The sequence below is a fragment of the Phoca vitulina genome, unplaced genomic scaffold, assembly GCF_004348235.1.
Source record: "Phoca vitulina isolate PV1807 unplaced genomic scaffold, GSC_HSeal_1.0 scaffold39, whole genome shotgun sequence".
In the NCBI taxonomy this organism is placed as follows: domain Eukaryota; kingdom Metazoa; phylum Chordata; class Mammalia; order Carnivora; family Phocidae; genus Phoca; species Phoca vitulina.
Genome location: NW_022589742.1, coordinates 9870585 through 9895946, shown reverse-complemented (window position 1 = coordinate 9895946; position 25362 = coordinate 9870585). Strand labels below are relative to the sequence as shown.

At 40.8% G+C, this 25362-nt stretch overlaps 1 protein-coding gene across 1 annotated transcript in view; it reads left to right on the top strand.

Annotated features, from left to right (window-relative positions):
* Positions 1 to 25362, top strand: part of LOC116647199 (transmembrane 9 superfamily member 2-like) — a 73532-nt gene that overhangs the window by 30170 nt on the left and 18000 nt on the right. Inside the window, exons 8-12 of the mRNA XM_032428382.1 lie at positions 11629 to 11708; positions 14365 to 14473; positions 15174 to 15306; positions 16335 to 16454; positions 16656 to 16713. Coding sequence (XP_032284273.1) covers positions 11629 to 11708; positions 14365 to 14473; positions 15174 to 15306; positions 16335 to 16454; positions 16656 to 16713 — 500 coding nt within the window. The remainder of the gene's footprint in view (positions 1 to 11628; positions 11709 to 14364; positions 14474 to 15173; positions 15307 to 16334; positions 16455 to 16655; positions 16714 to 25362) is intronic.

Sequence of the window (25362 nt, the reverse complement as noted above, 5' to 3'; positions counted from 1 at the left end):
GCTTCATATTTATTTTTGCTTTGTATTTTCAAAAGTGTTATGTGAAAAAGGGATTCTATGACAAGGTTACTTTGGATAATGCTAAATTAAACAATGTTAAAACAATGGCATCAAGGGTACTCATTATGTTAAAAAGCACTGTGAATATTCAGAAGATGATTATGATACATGGTATTTCATAGACCATGGCAGAACTCATGGGGTTATAATGTTCTGTAGAATATATCAGGGAAACACTGCATGTGGTACCAAAAAATATGCCACTTTGTACAAATGAGGTATTACATGTGCTATTTTCACTCCATGTGTACATAGAGTTACATCCTTCTTTTTATTTACTGCCTAATACATTTATTTTTTAAAGTTTTAAAAAAGATTTTATTTATTTATTTGAGAGAGAGTGAACGGAAAAGCATGAGCAGGGGCAGAGGGAGAGGAAGGAGCAGACTCCCCGCCGAGCAGGGAGCCCGATGCAGGGCTCGATCCCAGGATCCTGGGATCATGACCTGAGCTGAAGGCAGACACTTAACGACTGAGCCACCCAGGTGCCCCAAGAATTTTTTTTAAGATTTTATTTTTATTTCAGAGAGGGGTGGGGTGGGAAGGGGCAGAGGGAGAGGGAGAGTTTCAAGCAGACTCTGTGCTGAGCGCGGAGCCCCACATGGGGCTTGATCCCACGACCCTGAGATCATGACCTGAGCCGAAATCAAGAGTTGGACGCTTAACCCACTGTGCTACCTAGATGCCCCTACTACACATAACGTGTAGGCCATAGTTGATTTACTTAGTGTACTTTTGAAAAGAATGACCCAAATGTCTAATTTTTAATTACTATAAATAATGCTTTAATGAACATTCTTACTTATTTTCTTCTGTGATTATCTCCTAAATTCCTAGCAGTAGGATTATTTAGGTAAAAGGGTGTACATATTTTGATAACACATTGCCAAATTCTTGTCCAGACAAGTTGCTGGGGCTGACGATCTGCTGTTCCCTCACACACTCAGCAGTACTAGGTTTTTGTCAATTTTTAAAAATCTTGCTTCAGAATTTTAATTCTGTGACTATACCAAAGGAAGATTGATTCATACTAAGCAAACTCCTAAGGGTCCAATGTATAAACCAGAATACCAATTTATTAATTTACATGGAGAAATATAAATGCCAAGCAGACCACGCCATTCCTGTTAGCTGGTTAGCACATCTGCCTGTTATAATGATATGTGAGAAAGCAAATATAAATAGAATAGAATAAATAGAAAGTTTCTTGGTGAGCATAGGACCCCAGAGCAAAGGGAAATGGCTATTAAAAGATGATATTCATGGCATTCTAGTGCTCCGCTTGCCCATGGACCAAATGTTTATATTCATGGGTTAGGGACTCAGCCCTGCAAAGTATTAGAGGTGCTTCACCAAAAGATTAACTTTGGGGCTTTCCTTTTTTTTTTTTTAATTTTTTTAAAGATTTTATTTATTTGTTTGACAGAGAGAGACACAGCGAGAGAGGGAACACAAGCAGGGGGAGGGGGAGAGGGAGAAGCAGGCCTCCCGCTGAGCAGGGAGCCCAATGCAGGACTCGATCCCAGGACCCTGGGATCATGACCTGAGCCGAAGGCAGACTCTTAACGACTGAGCCACCCAGGCACCCCTGGGGCTTTCCTTTTATAGGGAAAACCTTTTATGACTATATAGATCTGTGCATTTCTCTTTTTAGTTTTTTTTAAAGACTATATCTCATATTTTTGATTCTGCTTTGATCATCCTTGATTTCGTATAAAAGGCTTATTTCTTAAAGCTTTAGATGTGCTTTCTTGAGACCAAACCCTAATCACATTATTTGGGATTAGGTCTCAAATTTCTTCAAATATTTACAAATTGTGCTCAGTTTGTGTCATGTCTATAGGTGGCCTGACAGCCATTACAACATGATTTTTCCTAATCTCATTCTGAAAGCAATTCCAGGTTGGGGATGCCTTGCTTTTGTCCCTATGTATCACTTATGTGGTTATATCCATTTTATAAATGAGGATACTGAAGCCCAGCGAGGTGAACTAATTTTCTCAGGGTCATAGCTGGCCGGAGGTGGAGGTGATATTCAAACTCAGATCTGTCTGGCCCCCAGACTCATAGCTTTTCTACCTACTCTTCTGGCTTTCTTTATTAAAGCTCTGTTATATTTTCTGTCCACAGAGTTACTGTGAAGAAAATGAGAACCGTTTATGTTAGAAATGTGTATGTGTGTACTTTGGATCACCCAGCTAGAGGTCAGGATTACTTGATCCTACATCCTGCTGTTCACCCGAAGTACAGTTGGTAAAAACAGTCAATTTACTAGTCCAATAAGTATAGTCCAGTCAGCCGTCTGATCTCTGGATGAAATGCAGAAGTGTAATCTGGGGGAAGGAATGAAATACACCCTAAAGAAATTAAAATAACCTTTCCCCAGTGATTGAGAATATTATTCAGAGTCTAAGCTACTATCAGAAGTTGATCAAAGAATTGAAGCCCTTCTACATATTTATCTCTTATTCATCAGCTGTTAAAAATTTAAATGTGGCCAGTGGGTGGGGGGGCTCCTGGCTGGCTCAGTTGGTAGAGCAGGTGACTCTTAATCTCAGGGTCGTGAGTTCAAGCCCCACGTTGGGTGTGGAGCCTACTTAAAAATTTTAAAAAAATTAAATGTAGGAACTTTTATGTTTACAGTAAAAGCCAAGGGAGAACACCTCTAAATTGAAGTTCAGATTCATATCAGGAGTCTTATTTGGGGTTATGGCTCAACCCCTGTTTCTTAACAGGTCTCCATCCTGGAAACTCTTCCAGGAGAGGGAATTATCTTCCTCTCCTGTTGAAGCTCATTTAGGGTGCTTAGAAGGCCCTTGGCTTCAAGAAGTGGCACAATGGAAAGAACCACACGTGTCTGAGTTTGAATTCTGGCTCTGACATGTACTAACTGTGTGAACTTAGATAGGGTACTCTGTGCCTATTTTTCCTAATCTGTAAAATGGGCATAAAATCATCACCTCTGGTGATTACTATCAGAGATATGTGAGCTAACATAAAACATTTAGCATGGGGCCTAGCCTGTAGTAGACACACAATATTTCCTATTCCTTCTTGTGGATACAGGAGCACGTGATTCATAAGTGTCTCACACAACAGTAACTCATGCATGCAGCGAGCACACCAAGCCACAATATTCTTGATCTGAACACCAGAACGTTGCTGTTGTAGGTGGGGGAGGGTGTCAGGAGGAGTGGTGGTGTATAGCTCTGGTGCTGTTCATTTTATTGTCTTTAGTTGAAAAATGCCATTTTTTTTAACCCCGTGACAATGATACACATCAACATTTCCCAAAGTGCATTCCCTAGAACACTAGTCAAACAAGTTTGGAAAATGCTACTTTCTACTACTTCCTTTTTTAGCTTCACAAAGCACATTAGTAAAATATTTAAAAGTCTCCTAGGGTGCCTGGGTGTCTTGGTCAGTTAAGCATCTGCCTTTGGCTCAGGTCATGATCCCAGGGTCCTGGGATCGAGTCCCGCATCAGGCTCCCTGCCCAATGGGGAGCCTGCTTCTTCCTCTCACTCTGCCCCTCCTGCCTGCTCATGCTTTCTCTCTCAAATAAATAAAATCCTTATAAAAAGAAGTCTCCTAATAAAGAAACATTTTGACTGAGTCTAACCCAGCATTTTACAGCTACACTTGGCTCTGGAGTACTCTTCTGGAGTATAATTTATGTTACATCGTGGATATCACTTTGGGTATCCCACGTGTACATGGTTGTTGCATCTTGGAGTAGCTCACAAAATCTTATTGAACCCATAACACAGCTTGAACTTTCAGAGGACAAATAAGAAGCAAAGCTTCATACATTGGTAACTGTAATATAAAATAAACTGCATTATGGCTTATGAAGGATTTTGTCAACTCACTGGGTTGACATCATCATTTGTTGAAATGCTTCAGTGGTAATGACTATTTGAAGTGGAATTTGAATTTGAAAACCACTATTTTTCACTCTCCAGTTAAATAATTGATTCAGGTCAATGTTATCAGTGGATGTTAAAATTGGAGGTGAATGAGTATTGGGGAAACTGGTTACTCTCACAGTGGCAAAGTTCACCCCACAGATGACTTGCTAATTGCAAATGGGAAAATATAAAACTGAGTGGACAAGGAAGTAAGTGAACATGAGTTCATACCAGTATCTCGGACTTAATCCAGTACTGCAGTGTTCGGGCTAGCCCTCTCCCCTTGCTCACTGGTAACTTCTTTCTCTGACACTGAGAAACCTGGCCCCTATCATCTACACTACGTTGACTTATTTGTTCAACCCTAGCATACATGTAATGTCAGCACTGATAACCTATAACCCTGTGAGAGACACATTTATTAACTAGAATGCCATGTTTGTATAGCACTTATTTTGGTAAAGAAATACCTTGTGTCCTTTTATCTTGTACCAAGTCTTTGAAATCCAGCATATATGTTACACGTGCAGCTCATCTCACTTAGGACCAGCCACATTTCAGGTGCTGAATAGGCATAGGGGACTAGGGGCTGCCATCTTGGCAAAGATCTAACCCTCCACACTTCCTGGGAGTTTCCCCTTTGGTCTGTGCTTCTGCATGTTTTCCCTCTTTTTGTTGCCTCTCACTCCCAGTACAGAAGATCCCACGAGGTCCTGTGACATGGATTGATTCCAGGCCCTTGGTTGGGTGAACCACACTGTCTTACCCTCGTACAGACTGTGGAAGCCTTCCATGTACCTCTGGTACACACAGTCATTCTCGGGGTCAGTGGGGGAGGGGTCCGCACAATCCTGACACACGGATGGAGCCAGGGGACATGGACAGGAAGCCAAACTTCATGCATATGTCAAGCCACTTACAGATGTCAGTGCCATGCAGCAGCTGGGGCTCCTCAGCCACCTGGGTTGTGACCTCCCTCCTCCTGGCCTTCCTCTATCGCCTTAGACCTCCTTGTACCTCCTCTACAGCCACCTGCAAACTGCTGTTTGGAAGCAGAGCCCATGGTCATTGGCTGAGATTGTGGGCCTGAGCCCCTGCTCAGGCAGCTACTAGCTACAGAAAGGTCCAGAGGCAATATAATTTTTAGTTAAAAAAAATTCTGTCTTTTTGGTTTTTTAGTTAAGCATCTTGGGCACTTTATGTTTGCAGAAAATGATTCATGTTCCCAAATGGGTATAGGTTGGGAGTTTATATAACAAATTTGTTCAGAAGTTATTGAAGGACGGGTCATAAAGATTAACATTGGAGTAAAGACCTTTCATTCGTCCATTTATGTGACAAATATTTATCGAGTGCCTATTATATGCCTGGCATGGGAATTTTTATAAAGTACTTACTTTAACTTCATTTCTCACAGTAGTCCTCTGAAAGCAGATACTATTTTAAATCTCCATTTTATAGAAAATAAAACTGAGACTCATAGAGGGAAAGTCACTTGCCCAAAGGATTATAGTAAAGGATTATAAACCAAGATTAGTCTGACTAGAGAGTCCAGGCTCTTAATGCAGCCTCTAAAATACACGGTGTGACTTTAAAATGGTGGGTGAATTGTCCAGGAAGGCTTTGTAAGAGAGGGACCTTGAGCTGGGCTTCTAAGGATGCTGCATGTGATTTGGATGGAAGGGACAAAGGTGTGTGAGGCATTGTGGGAAGGCCAATGGACTGAGTTAAGAGAGCCGGATTTTGGGAATTTGGCGAGGAGCTGGGGTAGGGCTTTCTGGGTAAGATTGTACATGGTGTATGTGGAGAACAGCGAACAAACGTCCAATTGAAACAAAATTGTTTTCCTTTGCTTATCCATTCATCAAAGGACATTAAATGCACTTTATGTGCCAGGCGTTAGGTGCTAGGGTTTATAAAGGCCAAAGAGATTCAGTCTAACACTCTAGACTTTAATAGTTTATATAGTATTGGTATAAAGGTTAGAAAGATAGACATAGGCCAGATTTTGAATGGCCTTGAGTGCCAGGCTAAGGTATTTCTATTCACAGTACTTTTATTTCAGAAACTTACTGTTTTTATACCACCAACCAAACGTTTTTAAGAAGGTTTCATTCTAATCCCAGTACTCTTAGCTATGTATATGAGTTATATAAGTTTTATTTGTGGGCTAGCCTGGGACCCTAGCCACATTTATAGCATTGTTGTTTGTTTTTCCCTCCAAAATATATTCTTGATTTGTAGGCAGCATGGGCCACTAACTGAATTGAGAAGCAGAAAATTTTGGTATTTTGGTTCTAGCTTGCCTCAAACTCATACTGTGACCTTGAGCAAGTTCATTTGCCTCTCTGGACTTCAGTTTCCCCAAAATAAAATGAGAGAGTTGAAACAGATGAGTAGTTCTTAACCCTATCACATCGATGTCCTCTTTTATTTATTTATTTATTTATTTATTTATTTATTTATTTATTTATTTATTTATTTTAAAGATTTTATTTATTTATTTGACAGAAAGAGACACAGTGAGAGCAGGATCACAAGCAGGGGGAGTGGGAGAGGGAGAAGCAGGCTTCCTGCTGAGCAGGGAGCCCGATGCGGGGCTCGATCCCAGGACCCTGGGATCATGACCTGAGCCGAAGGCAGACGCTTAACGACTGAGCCACCCAGGCGCCCCTTTTATTTATTTATTTAAAAGATTTTATTTATTTGAGAGACAGCATGTGTGTGTGTGTTGGGGTGGGGTGGGATGGGGGAGGGGCAAGTAGACTCTGTGCTGAGCTCGGAGCCCCACGTGGGGGCTCAATTCCACAACCCTGAGATCATGACCTGAGCTGAAACCAAGAGTCAGACACGCTCAACCGACTGAGCCACCTAGGCTCCCCTGATGTCCTATTTTATTTTATTTTATTTTTTTTAAAGATTTTATTTATTTATTTGACAGAGAGAGAGATAGCAAGAGCAGGAACACAAGCAGGGGGAGTGGGAGAGGGAGAAGCAGGCTTCCTGTGGAGCAGGGAGCCCGATGTGGGACTCGATCTCAGGACCCTGGGATCATGACCTGAGCCGAAGGCAGATGCTTAACAACTGAGCCACCCAGGCGCCCCCTATTTTAATATCAAATGTTTTTGCAGCCTCCCTTTACTGTGAATTCACATTTATAGATACTAGATGGTTGAAACTGTACATGTAGTTTCAATAAACATCAGTATAACACCCTAACTATAAAATAAAAAGAAAATAACTTTTAATAACATGTAGTTCAGTATATATTTCAGCCCCTGTCAGATGCATGCACCATTGTGTATAATCACTGTAAATGTGACAGCTGTGGATGCAGATGAAGATGAGAATATTGTACATAGGTAGCTCAGGTACCCCATATTTCCAAATGATGGCATGATTTTCTGAAATGTTTTTTCTTTTAAGATTTTATTTATTTATTTGACAGAGAGAGACACAGTGAGAGAGGGAACACAAGCAGGGGGAGTGGGAGAGGGAGAAGCAGGCTTCCTGTGGAGCAGGGAGCCCGATGCAGGGCTCGATCCCAGGACCCTGGGATCATGACCTGAGCCGAAGGCAGACGCTTAACGACTGAGCCACCCAGGCACCCGATTTTCTGAAATGTTGATCAATTTTGGTAAAGTTTCAAACCAGGGGCACCTGGCTGGCTCAGTCGGTTAAACGTCTGCCTTCGGCTCAGGTCACGATCTCAGGGCCCTGGGATCGAGTCCCGCATTGGGCTTCTCGGGCTCCCTGCTCAGCGGGGAGCCTGCTTCTCCCTCTCCTTCTGCCTGCCGCTCCCCCTGCTTGTATGCTCGCTCTGTCAAATAAAAAGAAAAAGAAGTTTCAAACTGAACATTGTAGTTTTCCCTCAATTTACATGGTAGTTGCAGTCCCCAAAAAAGGCAGTGTTATTAAAAACGTGTAAAAATAACTTTATCTGTAAAATGGAATTAGAATCTAGGCACGGACCATAATCATTTTTAAAATTTTAAAATTTTTATTTATTTTTAAATATTTATTTGAGACAGAGAGAGCACACACACACAAGCAGGGGGGAGAGGCAGAGGCAGAGGGAGAAGCAGGCTCCCCACTGAGCAGAGAGCCCGATGGAGAACTTGATTCCAGGACCCTGAGATCATGACCTGAACCAAAGGCAGACACTTTACCTACTGAGCCACCAAGGCGCCCCACAGATCATAATCATAAGCAGTCTCTCCCTCACACCATATTGGATGGCGCATTTGGAAGTTTTTCTCAATTCCTTGTTGTGTTGGTTGGTCTCCCAGTGCGCTGTAGAAGTCTGGCGTTCTATGCTGCTAACACCAGAAGCATCCCTACACATTTTCATTCTGCCCCCTAGGGGGCGCTGCTCCCCGTGTTGAAAACATCTGGACTAGAAGAAGCCCTCGTTGTCTGCCCATTTGATTCTTGGAGCCCTTGCCTGAATATTTATTGAGTGAGATCCATCGTGGGATACTGTGTCAGGACTCAAGAAGTCCTGTGTGTGTTTCTACCTTTGCTTCTTGTGCCTCCAGTGTAAACAAAATTAAGGGCTTGTTTTAGGAGAATTGCTATGTCTTAGAAAAGACTTTGAAACGCTGGCATGGAAAGAAGCAGAATAACTCATTAGTTTTCAGTGGATTAAGGAAATAGGTTCCACCACTTAGTTATCTGTCTGCATTTGTCATTTTGTTCTCAAATGTGCCTTAGGATTTTTAAATAGTTTCTTATTTTCTTAGGGAAGAGTAATATGTGTTATAGTCTGTTATTTCCAGCAGATGGCAATGTTTGGTGCAAAAACCATTAGGTTTAACAACTGCAGATTTTTCTAGGCTCTCTTTGTATTTAAAATCCAAACTTCATGGCGCATATTTGAAAGTATATCTCCGTTTTTTTTTTTTTTTTTTTAGATTTTATTTATTTGACAGAGACACACAGAGAGAGGGAACACAAGCAGGGGGGGTTGGAGAGGGAGAAGCCGGCCTCCCGCCGAGCAGGGAGCCCGATGTGGGGCTCGATCCCAGGACCCCGGGACCATGACCCGAGCCGAAGGCAGACGCCCAACGACTGAGCCACCCAGGCGCCCCTATCTCTCCGTTTTGAAAGACTTGATATGAGTTAACTTGCTTAAGGCAATGGATAGGCTGGTGAAGAAGATGCCCGTAATTCAAATTTTTACTATGCTTTTATGCAATGAATATTTATCCCTTGATTTGTCTAAAAATTCTGATTTCCTTATAGGTTTTATTTTTTTTATTTTTATTTTCTTAAAGATTTTATTCATTTGAGAGAGAGAAAGCACAAGCAGGTGGAACAGTAGGCAGAGGGAGAGGGAGAAGCAGGTCCCCTGCTGAACAGGGAGCCCGACGCAGAACTCAATCCCAGGACCCTGGGATCATGACATGAGCCGAAGGCAGACACTTAACCCCCTGAGCCACCTAGGCACTCCTCCTTATAGGTTTTAAATAATAATTTATTTCGAAACAGTTTCAGACTACAGAAAGATTGCCAGAACACTACAAAGAACCCCCATAGTCTCTTTAATCTCAGATGCCCCAATTGTTACTATTTTACTCATTTGCTGCATTGTTGACCCTTATCTGTGTGTCCATTAGCCTTAGTCTTTCTCTGAATCTTTGGAGAGCTAGGTGTTCCATCACCCCTAAACACTCCGGAGTCTTTCCCCCAAACAAGATCACTTTCCTACTGGCATAGCATATCACTAGCATAGAACCCTCCAAATCAGGAATCTGCACTGGTATCACATTACCATCCGGTTCACATCCATCCATTCAAATGTTGCCAGCTGGCCAAACAATGTCACTTTTTCCCTTCGTGGTTTGAGATCCTATCCAGGAGTATGTGTTGTTTAGGTTGTGATCTCCAATCCAGACTGGTTCTTCTGTCTTTCTCTGTCTTCCACAGCCTTGAAATTTTTATAGAGTAAGGACTTTACAGTCTGCAGGATGACCATTAATCTGGGTCTGTCTGATGGTTCTTTATGAGCAGGCTCAGGCCGTACATTGTAGGCAGAGATTATACAGCGGAAGTGATGCTGCACGTTAGGAGGCATGTGATGTCAACCTGCTTCGTCACTGGTGATGTTAACCATGATCTCCTAGTCATCAGGTTTTAGCTAAAATCAACCGTTGAATTAAAACCCAATTAAAATCTGTCCTTTGGATTTTTTAAATTTTTATTTTTTTAAGTAGGCTCCACACCCAATGTGGGGCTCGAACTCACAACACTGAGATCAAGAGTCGCATGCATGTTCTACCAACTGAACCAACCAGGTGCCCCTGGGGTTTTTGTTTTTTAAAACAGTACATATTAGGGGCACCTGGCTGGCTCAGTCCATAGAGCATGCAATTCTTGATCTCAGGGTCGTGAGTTCAAGTCCCACATTGGGCGTGGAGCCTACTTGTTAAAAAAAAAAAAAAAGCGGTGCACATTGAGTCTCTCCATACTCCAACTCTAAACTTCAGAAAAAACACCTAACAAACACCCACTTTTATTTTATTTTTAAATTTAAATTCAGTTAACTAACATATAATGTATTATTGGTTTCAGAGGTAGAGGTCAGTGATTCATCAGTCTTATATAACACCCAGTGCTCATTCCATCACGTGCCCTCCTTAATGTCCATCACCCAGTTAGCCCGCCCCTGAACCCTCCTCCCCTGCAGCATCCCTCAGTTTGTTTCCTAGAGTTAAGAGTCTCTTATGGTTTGTCTCCCTCTCTGATTTTGTCTTACAAACACTCAGTTTTAAATAATAAGTCATTTCAAACATTACTTGGTCAATTTGTACCAGCATTTTCCCTTTGCTAAGAGCATGTTATTGATTTGAGGGGTGATTACTCTGAATTAATGGTGTAAGTGTTTATTGGGGGTTACCAGTTAAGATCTTCATCTACTGGGGATATTTTGTAAGAAAGCTATTGACAGTTTGAGTTTGATCGCACATCAACAGAAACAGCTTGATTGGTAATTGTATTTTCTTGTGGTTTATTCAGTATTGAAAATTACAATATTTGAAAACAGAACAGCTTTTATAAACTTGTTGCTACTACATCTCAAAATACTTAACGTATAAAAATGTAGGGGTGCCTGGTTGGCTCAGTCGGAAGAGCATGGGACTCTTGATCTCGGGGTTGTGAATTTGAGCCCCACGTTGGGTGTAGAGATTACTTGAAGCAAATAGATAGTCTGTTTTATTGTTTTAATTTTTATTTATTTGAGAGAGAGAATGCACAAGTACGAGGAGGGGCAGAGGGACAAGCAGACTCCCTGCTGAGTGTGGAGCCCAACTCGGGGCTCGATCCCAGGACCCTGAGATCATGACCTGAGCCGAAGTCAGAAGCTTAATTGACTGAGCCACCCAGGTGCCCCTAGATGGTCTGTTTTTAAAAAAGGTTGCTACTTCTGGTGAACAGCAGCAGGCTAAAATTACTTTCTAGTCCCTTTCTGAAATGAAGAAGAATGTCAGTTAATAAAAATAAAATAAAAATGCCAGGGTACATCTCATTATTCCATGAAGTTAGTAGTGAAGAGATTGAGAAAGTACATGCAGAATAACTTTGTTTGTCTTAGGATTATAACCAGCAAAAGGTCAGTGAAAGTTTGGTCATATTATTGTATATTTTTGTTTTTTAGGAAAACAAAAGCATCAAGTGGGCATCTAGATGGGATTATATTTTGGAGTCCATGCCTCATACCAACATTCAGTGGTTTAGGTAAGTACTTTAGTTTTATTTTTAAATTCATTTATTTTTTTTAGTGATCTCTACCCCCAATGTGGGGCTTGAACTCATGACCCTGAGATCAAGAGTCGCATGCTCTTCCAACTGAGCCAGCCAGGCACCCCTACATAAGTACTTTATGAAACAAAGAATACATAGCTTATGGGGGGGAATGTAAATATATATTTGTATTACATATACATATATATATTTTTAAAGATTTTATTTATTTTAGAGAGAGCACGAGCGGGGGGGGGCAAAGCGAAAGGGAGAGAGAGAATGTGAAGCAGACCCCCCACTGAGCATGAAGCCCAGGGCAGGGCTCAATCCCAGGACCCCAAGATCATGACCTGAGCCCACATCAAGAGTCGGAGGCTTAACCGACCGAGCCGCCCAGGTGCCCCGATACATACATATTTTTAAAAATTATTTTGTTACCAGAGATGGTCTTGGGTGACATTTTTTCTTCTCTGTGGCTAGTTTCCCCTCTCAAGGGGACGTTCCCTCAGCAGGTCAGATAATGGAGAGGACTGTGTGGAGGTCAGGTCTTGAGTGAAGGGCCGCTCATTCCACTGGTGTTCTTCCTAGTCTCTGTTAGGTGGCCGGGCACTCTGCTGGACTCTGAGACAGTGTGAGGGAGGCACACGGGCTTCTGCTCCCGTGAAGCTTACTACGTTCTAGTGGATTCAGGTGAAACTGCTTGATTCCTCAGGCATCTTTAACAGGGCCAAACCACAGAGTTAGAAGTTTCAACCTGAGACGGAGGGATGGACCAGCTGAGAATGTGATGCTTGGGCATGACTATGGCAAAGTGCTGAGGGAGGGGTAAGGTGTTGGCTCATTTTGGAGCGGAAGAAGACTATAAAAGTAAAAATGAAAGTGAGGAAAGGTGTGATTCTGAGTATGGTCTTTTGAGGTGATGATTTTCCTTATATTGCCATTGCCTTTAAAGTGAGAAGAGCGGGGCACCTGGGTGGTGCAGTTAGTAAGTGTCTGACTCTTGGTTTCGGCTCAGGTCATGATCTCAGGGTCGTGAGATCGAGCCCCGCGTTGGGCTCCATACTCAGTGGGAGTCTGCTGGAGATTCTCTCTCTCCTTCTCCCTCTGCCCCTACCCCCTGCCTGCACTCTCTCTCTCTCTAAATAAATCTTTTTAAAAAAAGTGAGAACAGCATCCCCCACTCCTGTTTTTCTAGACTTGTTCCTTCTTCTCCTCTTCCTGCTCTCCCTCCTCCTCCTCTTCTTCATTATTATGATCATACCATAGCTTTTCCACAGAGTCTTTTGTTTGGGCAACTGTCCAGGTCCCATTTTGTTACACCTCCAGGAGTCTCTTCAGATAAAATTTATGTAAATGGTTTTTCCAAAGGGATTGTGAAAGCAAGGGGCCTCCGGATACACTGTGGGGGCTAATCTCTAGTAGTAGTGATATTTATAGTGTAATGAGGAATGTACTTTAGTTTCTGTCATGAGCTAATTTACTTACGACATTTAACAGACATTTTAGACATCAATCATCTTTTTAAAAATTTTTAATTGAAGTATAGTTGACATACAATATTATTAGTTTCAGGTGTACAACATAGTGATTTGACAGTCCTGTACTTTGCGAAATGCTCACCATGATAGGTGTAGTTACCCCCTGTTACCATATACAGTTATTACAGTATTATTGACTATATTCCCTGTGCTGTACCTTTCATTCTCAGGGCTGGCTGGCTGGCTGGCTTATTTATTTATATCCAAAAGTCTAGTCGACACACAATGTTACATTAGTTTCAGGTGTACAACATGGTGATTCAGCAAGTCTGTACGTTCTGCTGTGCTCCCCACAAGTGTGGCTGCCCTCTGTCCCCATACAGCACCGTTACAATACCATTCACGACATCCGCTATGCTGTGCCTTCCATCCCTGTGACTTACTCATTCCATAAACTGGAAGCCTGCACCTCCCACTCCCCTTCACCTATTTTGCCCATCCCCCCACCACCTCCCCTCTGGCAGCCATAGACATCAATCATCTTATTGGCATCTTTTTAAAACAGTGCTGGTCTTTTCATAGATTCTGGTGAAAATTTGTTGACGTGTCTGGGTTTGGCTGGGTGGTAGGATGGCACGTAGGGGTGCCTGGCTGGTTTTGATTTGGGGATAATTTTTAAGTTTTAGTTTAAGTAACAGTAAGAGCTCGTAGGTAAGTTGTCCATGGGGTCATTACCCTGGAGCTCACAGAATGATAAAAAGACTACAACCTTGGTTTATCAGCTAAGAAGTCAGTCAGCCATTAGTTCAACCTTGATTCCTAAACTTTCGTTCTCAGTGCCATGCTCTGGAACTGAGTTTCTGTTATTGATCTTATTTACTTCTCCTTGCTTCTTTTTGGGAATGTACTCTTAAAAAAATTCTAAAATCACCTTAAGAATAGTGTTGCTTCTATTGCTTTGTTTGTAATGCACTTTTTGTGGTAGAGCTTTAAGTTCATTTAATATATTGATGTATTCAGCATTTGATCTAAGTTTAACCTTGGAAAACTGATCAACATAAAGATAATTTGCATGTCTTTCTTTTATACATACACACATTTTCTTTTCACTGTTCAAATAAGGAGCTTGAGATTTAACTTCTCTCTCTTTTTTTCTTCCTTAAATTTTCTAGTATTATGAATTCCTTTGTTATCGTTCTCTTCTTGTCTGGGATGGTGGCTATGATTCTATTAAGAACTCTCCATAGAGATATTATCAGATACAATCAGACGAATTTTTCTGTAAGTAAAAATGCACATATTTGATTCAGTACATATTTGAATGCCTATGCTGCCCAGTTGTCAATGTTATATTTGTACTTAGAGTATAAAATACCTTGAAAACAGCACATTTTCGATGTCTAGTCGTTTTGCCCATTATACCAAATCAGAAGTTATGGAGTTGTGTAGATTTTTAAAAAGTACAAGTAAGTTTATTAGAGAAGTATTTGTTATCAACTCTGGTTCTATTCCTTTTTATATGTTTCTGAACTCTCAGGATATTATTATTTAAGGTTTTCATTAATTTGGAGCATGAGAAAAATGTACCAAACATTGCAAAATGCTATCATTTAGGTTAAATTTAGTTTTATCTCATTTATACTATTTTGACTCTTATAATCATTTGCGTATTGGTGAATTTTAAATGTCTATAAAATTGGTTGAATCCCTTCTGTATGTCAAATGATTTTGCTTTCTTCATGAAATTAAGCCAGGTGTGTGCCCTATATGATGAACACATTCCCCCTGATGCAAACCTTGGAGTAAGGGAGCAACTTATTTTACAACAGGATCACATACCTTCCAGAGACCCGCTGTATCCAAAATGAGCTATTGGTTTCCAGTTAATCTGTCTTTAGAGTAAAATTCATTTTCGTCTACCTTTCAGAGTTTTGGTAACTTTCTGTCATAGTGTGTTTACCAAAGACTTTCTTATGTGCAGGAAGAGGTCCAGGAGGACTTCGGTTGGAAGCTGGTTCATGGGGATGTATTCAGACCTCCAAGGAATAGAATGCTGCTCTCAGCTTTCCTGGGTCAAGGAACACAAGTTTTGATTATGACGTTTATTACCTTATGTGAGTAGGCTCAGATCAATAGGTGTCATCTTAAACATTCTTAGTCAACTGCTGACCTATGTTAAATTTTGATCCATGTGCACAAAAGGACTTTGAAAATACCCTGAAGTTTAAGAAAATGATGTTTTCTAGTACTTACATTTCCATCTTCTCAAATTAAGGAGAGGAGTCTGAATATGTTCCTATGTCAAGGACCTTTCATGGCTTCTTCAGCTCTGAATAATTTATTGTAATGTCCAATACATATATTCCTCGCTTTGCAAAATAGATGCTTGCTTGAAAATCAGTGTGTGGGTAGAAGCATATTTAATACATGGACTAAGGGAATTCATAATTAACCACTAGCATTTTGAAATGCTATGGCAAGCCTAGGCACTGGTCTTTAAATGTATAAACACAATGGCATCTTCAGTAGTCTTTCAATGGCTGATAAACCCTGGCTGCCTTCATTTATAAAGTAAAAAATGGAGCTTGTCAATTTTTGATAGCCAGAGTGTTGATTTTCGTAAACAAAGCTGCTGTTAAAAAAAAAAAAAAAAAAAGGAAGGCTTATTAGGTGTTTCACATGTCAATGATAATTTCAAAATTCAGCTCTTAAGGTTATATTTTCCTGAGACCAAGTCTTGCTTTGATTTTTTTATTCCTCACCTTGAATAGAGGGAAGCAGAAGGAAATTTTTGTGGGGAAAAATGAGTTGCTGTTTAGGGTGTGATCCTGGAGTAGGGAAGGGGGATTTAGTTTGTTTAATTTTGATTTAAGCAGTGAGATTAAAGACTAGACCCCACTTGGAAACTGACTTCATGTGCCCAGTATTGAAAATCACACCTTTTCGTTAAGAAAAAATTGTCATTAGCTAAGTGAATAACAGTCATTCACAGTGTCACTTAAGTACTCACACCACAGAATTTCCTCGTGTGCTGTTACACATAATGTGTCTTAATAAGCAGGTCTTTAATTTATTATAAAGTCTTGCATGCTTCTGGGGCTGTTATTGTCACTGCTTTGATATTTCTTTTTTGTACCTTTAGTTCTGGCTTGCTTCGGTTTTCTTTCCCCCGCCAATCGAGGGGCCTTGATGACCTGTGCCGTTGTGTTATGGGTCCTCCTGGGAACCCCTGCTGGATACGTGTCGGCTAGAATGTATAAGAGTAAGCATTGCAGCTGTTATCATTCCAGTTAGTTGGTGTGTTAAATGTAGACATTAAGAGGCCGTAAAAGAAAACATTTAAAAATTGCATGGGGCATTTTAGCTGGCCTATCAAAATGTAATTGGGCCCTGGGTATAAAGTAGTTGAAAAGTGGACTAAATAAGTTGCTACAGTAACTATTTCTGTCTTTTCCTTCCTCAGCACTTAAAGGTGTTAACTGGAAGACAAATTTTTTGCTGACAGCACTATTATGTCCTGGGTTAGTATTGCTCGTTCTCTTTTCTCTACACAATTATACTCTTTCTTAGACTTCCTCTTGGAAAAAAAATCACCGTACCCGATAATGAGGAGTAGAAAGGAGATGAGCGACCACTGTTTTCTGTAGTGCCAGCGTTCTCTCTCTGTGGTATCTGCATGCCTTTCATCTTTTTGTACCGTATTTCATCTTTTTGCCACTGTATTCGATTTTGATCTTTGGTTTGGAAGCAGATTGCATAAATGCGATCTCAGTTATATAGCTTGCGTTATATATCATGTTAGAATGGCAATTTCTGCTCTACCTTGTGTTGTTCCCCTTGTCACTGGCTTCCGGGATCCTTTCTTCCTGTCTCCCCTAGGTCCTGCGGTGTCATTCGTGACTGCAGCTCCCAGGTAGAGTCATGGTCCCCGTGGGAGTGGGCGGGGCTGTGCGGTGGCAGGCCAGTAGCTCCCTCCGCCCCCTCATTATAGAGATGTGGGGTTGGCGGCCAAGCCAGGGAGCAAGTGTTTGAGGTCACGCGGGAAGTCGGTGACAGAGCCCAGGCTATACATAACTGAATGTCCCCCCGGCATCCCGTCCAGGGCTCTTCCCACAGAACCTCACTGATGAGGTGCTGACTCACTTTGGGTTTCTTTCTTTCTTTTTTGTTTTTTTTTTTTTGAGATTTTGTTGGAATTCTTTTTTTTTAAAAGATTTTATTTATTTATTAGAGAGAGAGAGATTGAGGAAACGAGTGGGAGGAGGGGTAGGGGGAGAAGCAGGCTCCCCGATGAGCAGAGAGCCCCACACGGGACTCAATCTCAGGACCCTGGGATCATGACCTGAGCTGAATGAAGGCAGACGTTTAACCAACTGAGCCAGCCACCTGGGCGCCTGGGACTTTGGGTTTCATCTCCTTAGTTAGCCTGGGCTACCATAACAAAATACCATAGACTGGGGTGGGGGACGCTTAAACAGTAGAAATTTGATTTCTCACAGTTCTGGAGGCAGGGATGTTGGAGATCAGGGCACCAACAGGGTCGGGTCCTGGTGAGGGCTGTCTTCCTGGCTTGCAGATGACTGCCTTCTTACTGTTTTCTCACATGGCAGACAGAGACGGTGAACTCTCATGTCCCTTCTCAGAAAGGCACTGATCTCATCATGAAGGCCCTACTCTCATGACCTCATCTAAGCTTAATCACCTCCCAAAAGCCTCACCTCCAAATACCATTACATAATGGATTAGGGCTTCAACATATGAATGGGGGGGACACAATGCAGTACATAACACGTTTCATTTCTAATATTCTTTCCTTGATATGTTATAAAGGACAGTTTTTTTTTAAAGATTATTTATTTATTTGAGAGAGAGAGAGAATGAGAGAGAGAGCACATGAGAGGGGGGAGGGTCAGAGGGAGAAGCAGACTCCCTGCCGAGCAGGGAGCCCAATGCTGGACTCGATCCAGGGACTCCAGGATCATGACCTGAGCCGAAGGCAGTCGCCTAACCAACTGAGCCACCCAGGCACCCAAGGACAGTTTTTTTAAAGGAAAAAGTAGTGGATTATGTCTTAATTGTCATGTGGTACTTTAATTCCTATTTGTTACAAAGTTCCCACATCGTGATGCTAGGAGTATGTTGCAATAGTGGAAGAGGTCCTATAGTGAAAGTTATACATAGTAAATTCAGTTGCGTTATGTTCTGATTAGTGACAAAGTGAGAGCAAATGCTTTAATAATGCTCTGTGGCTGTGTGTCATGCAATAAATCATGCAATGCAGTGATGGGTTCTGTAGACCCATAATCATTCATCTCCATGTGGCTGGTTTCCCTCAAAATTCCAGGGAAAAAGATTATATCATTGAAAGGATTGAACATTACAAGTTTGCACATCAAATACAGGAACCTCAGAATTTTTGACTTATTTAAAATAAGGACAATGCACACCCCTCCCCTTCCCCACCTTGAATAGAGCCATCTGCTTTTCCTATAACTCTTTTCAAGGGAACTAGAATGGGTGGTCTTTTCTGAGGTGAATGCTTTATTACATTTCTGTAAGAAAGCGACGTCCTTGACAATACTTCAGATATTTGTTGCTTCAAGTTCAAGACTCAAATGAATCCAAAACTGAATAAATTTGGCAACAAAGTGCCATTGTGCAAAAGTCATTACACTGAATTGTAATACAAGGGATATTACATGCAAGAGTCAGTCAATAAGCCATTCACTATTCTCTGCATTATTTAGTTACTCATTCAACATACTTATTGTGGTCTTTTTGGTTTTGTTTTGTTTTTGTTTTTACTATATTTAAGGCATTATGCAAGGCACTATAGAGGAAATAAATACAAATTGCCCCTGAATCTTTGCCTTCGTGGCTCAAGATGAATAATAGTGGCCCATTTTTCATCACACAGATGTTTCATCTTACTGCAATAATAAGTTACATCATTGAAATAGAAGATGTAAAAGAATTAGAATATACCATATCACTAAGCTTGATTAGACAAATTAAACAATTAATGTCTGAAAAGCATTAGCATTTGCAATGCACTATGAGCGGTTTTCATCATGTTTTCTATGGGATCAATTTTGAAGAATGTTTTACACAGAAAAATTTAAAAATTTGAGTAGAAATCCATAATAACATGGCTCAGGTTTACATGGACTATGAAATGATGCAGTGTCAAGCCACGGTTTTGTAAAAGTAAAAAAAAAAAAAAATTAAATTTGAAAAGCAAATTTAAATAATGGTGGTTGTGTCCTGGGTGGGTTTTTGGGTGGCTGGGGGACAGAAGTGTGAAGGAGACTGTTTATATCAGACTTACTTTTCACTCTTTTTTTTAACCTTTTGCATCATATACCATATGCATGTGTTACCTATTTTTATTTTATTACTTTTATTATTATTTTTAAGTAAGCTCCACGCCCTGAGATCAAGACCTGAGTTGATATCAAGAGATGCTTAACTGACTGACCCACCGAGGTGCCCCACCTATTTTTAAATAATTTCATTATAAACAACAATAACAACTCATAACCATATATTAAAGTGGAGAGGTAGTGATAGAAGCTACTAGCACAGGCTTTATTTTTTTATTTCTTATTTTTTTAAAAGATTTTATTTATTTGACAGAGAGAGACACAGTGAGAGAGGGAACACAAGCAGGAGAGGGAGAGGGAGATGCAGGCTTTCCGCCGAGCGGGGAGTCCGACACAGGGCTCGATCCCAAGACCCTGGGATCATGACCTGAACTGAAGGCAGACGCTTGACGACTGAGCCACCCAGGTGCCCCTAACACAGGCTTTAGAGTCACACACACACGTGCACACATGCGCGCTCCCATGCACACATACCCTACACTCCGCACATGCATAGCAGTTCATTTCCCAGTTCTGCCTCCTTCTAGTTACCAGGCCTTGAGCAAATTGTGAATAATGCTGAATGAACATAGGAGTTCAGGCATCTCTTTGAGATTTTTGCCTTCTATTGCATTAAATAGATGTTTTCTACGGCACCATTTGTATTCCCTTGTCATTTCTTCTATTATTTCTTTTGAATTATTTTCTTAGTGGTTACCTTACAGATTACAATTAAATTAATCAATGTATACTAATCTGATTTGGATTAATTCCAATTTAATTTCAGTATTATACAAAAACTTTGCTCCCATATAGCTCCTTTCTCTCCTTCCTTCTTTGAGCTGCTGTTGCCATACAGATTACATCTTAATACTTCGCATGCTTGTCAACACAGATTTATAATGATCGCATTATGCAGTTGTCTTTTAAATTAGGCAAAAAAGATCTTCAACTAATATTTACTAATCATGGGTTGTTGGGCAAGTGGTTTTACCTCTCTAATCTTGGCTTTCCTCATCTGTAGAATGCAAATCATGGTATTATCTACTTCATGGTTGCTGTGAGGATTAAATGGGATAATGTGTGTAATGGATTTGAAAGAGTGCCTAGCATATACTGAGTGCTCAATAAATGGTAGCTGTGGTTATCAGCTACTCTTGACTTCTGCCGTCATGCCTTTGCTCATGCTGTTCCATCTTTTTGTAATCACCTCTTTCCAATCCTCCAATGCCAAATTTCTATTCTTTTTTATGTCCCAGCTCAAATGCTACCACTTCCATGTTCTGGAATTTTATAGTGTCTATTATCATTACTATAATACTTATCACAGTGTTCCTTAGATTGGAGTTATTTGTGATATGCCTTATCTTATTGTGCATTCTAAAACTCATGAGGGTGAGTACTATGTCTTATTCATTTCTGTATCTTTCACAGCTTGTAACCAAGTGCCCTATATGGAGTATAAGTGCCTTCTATGGAGTAAGCACTCAGTAAATATCTACTGTATGATTGAATCAAGTGAATAATTTAAAAATGCAAAACAGATTCAGTTTCCTAGTTCTGTTAGTAGAATTGAATACAATTTTAAAGCAATAAACCAGGCATGATACGAAGGACGTATTTCCCTCAAGTGGTTTAGGGACTCTATTAGGTAGATGGGAGAGAGAATTGTAAGGTACTGGCATTCTTATTTCTTAGACCATAGTAGGTTGAAAGAGAAGTTCAGTGCCTCATGGTATATCAATGTGCAAGTAGCTCATGTGGTGCCATAAATGGGCAGTATAAAAATGGCTTTAAATTTAAAAGAAGAAGCATTTAGGCTAATGAACATAGATGTTCCCTAAAAGAAATTGAAGAAAGTAAGATTATTAAACCATATACTTTTCCTTCATGTAACCCCAAAAGTGGTAGGTAGGAAAAGGCAGAGGTAGCCTAGTTTGATGGGCATGTACCCAAACTTTACAATTAGAGACAAGCAAGTCTGAATTCCAGCACTTACTATTAGGCTCTCGGTATTAGGTAAGTGACTTTGGGGGAAATCCTATAACCTTCCTGATTGTCCATTTCCTTGCCGGGTAATGCCTGTGTCACAGAGTCGTTTAGAGAAATAAATGAACTAATAGATTGTGAAATTTTCTGAGCTATAACGTACTTTTGATCACTCTTTTCTTCCATATTCCTAGTGCTCTGTGTTTATCATCTGCTATAGTATTTCCCATGTTGTATTGTAATTTATTTGTTTATCTCTGTCCCCCACTAGACTGAGCTTTTCAGAGCAAGGGTTCTTATTTATCTTTGAACACCAGGGCCTAACACATAGGTACTCAATAAATGTTTGATGAATGTGTGAATAAATGTTTCAGGTAGGAGATGAACCTGGATGACCTCTTAAATTTCCTTTTAGTTTTGCTGTTTAAGATTCCATGAAAAGGTCTAGAAATAATTAGAGATCAACAAAGGAAGAACTATTTAGAATATAAAAACTTGAAGCTGAAGGGCAGTTACAGAATTGTTAAACACATATTAACATTCTAGAGTGTACTTTCAAGAGGGAAATTGTTGAGACGGGTTAATTGAGTTTATGTATAAGAAGGGAGGTTATGATTTGTCAAGTGAGAAATAATTTTTCTGGCCATGGAATGATAACAGCTGAAATGAATCTCTCAAAAGCTAGGAAATTTGGCAGAGGAATATTGTGGCTGAACAAATTCATTAGAGCAGAAAGGTATTAAGAAACATTTGAAGAAGTATGGTTAAATCATAGGAAACCAGATTCCCTTATTAAGATGCCAGAAACTAATGAGACCTAAGGTGGAGGTTTACTGTTGTTGCATTTATTGTTGTTTGAAAGAGCTTCGAACCATGTCTCTGGCAGGAGCATGTGTGAGCCTTTAAAAAGCACAATAGAGGTACCTACTAACATAGGTTTTAGTAGGGAGAAGAGCTCGTACACACAGTGGGGAGGGTGGAGCAGAAATAGTAACATGAAGGAAGAAATGGCTGAAGTTGGTTTATAATGAGAGATGAGGAACATCCAAAAAAAAATGATCTTGAATAAGAAATTGGAGAAAGGTGGCAGATAGGAAGGCAGCATTATATCCTAGAATTGGAATGGACCTTGAGAGAACTTCCAACTAAAGAATTAACCAGAGCCTTAGCTGGTGTGTCATGATGTGGCTGATGCCACATTCCCTCTCTCTGGTCTTTGACAAAATGTCTGGGGGAAGAGAAGATAGACCTGATTGGCAGGGTGGGTTCCCACCATAGAGGCCTTAGGATGGCACAGTGGCATGGAAACAGCTTGCTCGTGAAGAATCACACACACCTGAATTAGAATCCCAGCTCTGCCTCTTATCCGTTGTCTGACCTTGAGCAAATTACCTAATACCCCTAAAAGACATGAAGAACTCTGTCTATTCAAGTGACTCCTATTTCTCATGTGCCTGGGTTGTTCATCTAATTTTTCTTTCTTTCTTTTTGACCTATTCAATTTTTTCTTTTTTCCTCCAGTTTTATTGAGAACTAATTGACATCCATCACTGTATAAGTTTAAGGAATACAGCATGATGGTTCAATTTACATATACTGTGCACTGATGACCACAATAGGTTCAGCTCACGTCATCTCCTATAGCTACAATAAAAGGCAAATAAAGAAGAAAAAGGAAAAAAATCTCTCCTTATGATGAGAACTCTTAGGATTTACACTCTTAACTTCCCTATCTATCTATCACGCAGCAGCATTAGCGGAAGCCGTCATGTTGTACATTAGTCCTTCATACGGACCTTTTGACCACCTTCTTCCCCCCACCCTGGCCCCAGTTAGCCACAAGTCCGATTTCTTTTTCTATGAGTTTGGTTTGCCTTTTTTTTTTTTTTTTTTTAAAGATTTATTTATTTATTTGAGAGAGAAAGAGAGCGAGCAGGGTATGGGCAGAGGGAGAGGAAGAGAATCCCAAGCAGACTCGCCATTGAGCGCAGAACCTGACACGGGGCTCAATCTCATGACCCTGAGATCACGACCCTAGTGGAAACCAAGAGTCAGATGCTAAACCGACTGAGCCACCCAGGTGCCCCGAGTTTGGGTTGCTTTTGTTTTTGCTTTAGATTCCACGTGTAAGTGAGATCATATGGTATTTGTCTTTCTCTTATTTCAGTTAACATAATGTCTTCAAAGTCCACCCATGTTGTCACAAATGATAGGATTTCCTCCATTTTTAGGCTGAATAATATTCCAGCGTATATATACACCACAACTTCTTTATCCACTCATGTTTCAATGGGCACTTAGGGTGTTTTCATTTCTTCTCCTCCCCCTCCTCCTCCTCGTCCTCTTCCTCCTAATGCTGCTTTCTAAGACATACTATTAGCTTTATGTTCTAACCCTTTTACTGAGGTTTTTATTCCCCTTGTCATATTTCTAATTCCAAATAGCTCTTTTATTTCTCACCAGTCCTTAAAGTGTCATCTTGCTTCATGGCTGCAGTGGCTCTTCTAATCTCTTTGCGGATGTCAATCGTAGATTTTCCTTTCTAGAGTTTTCCTCTGAGCTGCAGGGACCTTCTCTAAGAGGCTAGACCCTCCAGTCTTCTGCTGGGGTCGGGAAGGGAAGGTCTTTGGCTCTGCGGTGCAGGGGAGGGAATCTGCAGGTCTGTGAGTGTCTTGGGCTGACTTTCAACCAGTCCTGGTTTTGGCCACTCCTTCCCGCCCACTCACAGGGGTACCTGGCGCTACATATCCCTGAACCTTTTCTGGAGTTCTGTGGTATAACCTGAGTGGCCTCTCAACTTTTCCTACAGATGACTTGGGATACAGTTTTCCCAGTTGTACTAACTCAGTTACTACTTATCCATCTGCTGTTTGCTTTCCAAAATTTGTTGCTAATGTCTTCTCTCCTGTATCCCCCATCCTTGTGTATTTGTGCCCTTTTAAAGTTCCTTTACTATCATTTTATCGGAGTTTTGAGGAGGCAGCAGAACTAAATGTGTGATTTCAATCTGCCATCTTTAACCAAAAGTCTCTCAGTGCTTCATGTCTTTTATATACATCATTTACATTTTAACCATCACCATCTTATACAGATTCGTACCACTTTGTATCTGGTCTCCTTGTCTCTAGTTTCTCTTCCCTTAGGGCTGTCCTTCGCCATGCTGCAGACTCATCTGCCTGGAAGGCTGCGCTGTGTACCCCAGAGCTTTGAGTGTAAAACCCCTTCAGCTGCCTCCTGATGCTGCCAGGAGCAAGTCTACCTTCCTTACCCTGACGTTCAAGGCCTTCCACAATCTAGCCTCTGCCCACTTCTTCACCCTCATTTTTAGGCTTTCAGAAGCACTCACATCCATACCCACATTCACCTGTAGCTTTGACCAAGCTTATCTGGAACCAATAGGGGCACAATAGCTGGGCTTGCCTGGTGATTTATCCAGTAGATTCAGCAGCTGATTTTTTTGAGTGACTGATTTAAAGCTCTTGTGTTAAGTGAACACTTGTTGGACTTGAGACTCATAGCCCATTTCAGTCTGGAATTCTGTTTTCAGTATATGCATGTTCTCAATTGTGTTCACTATATTGCACATTGAGTTTTTCCGTGGTATATTACTCTACACTTTACTTATTTTCTGCTAGACTCTGGAGGTGCGAAGATGAGTAGGATGTAGAAATGATGTCTTATAATAAACTGCTGCCTTATTATATGGTATTGGGTTTAAGCCCCGGCTCAGTGGCTGGGTTTCCACAGTGAGACTTCATATTCTTCTAGGGTTTAGCCTTGTCATTTATTATATCCTTCCCACCAAAAGAATGTTCTGAC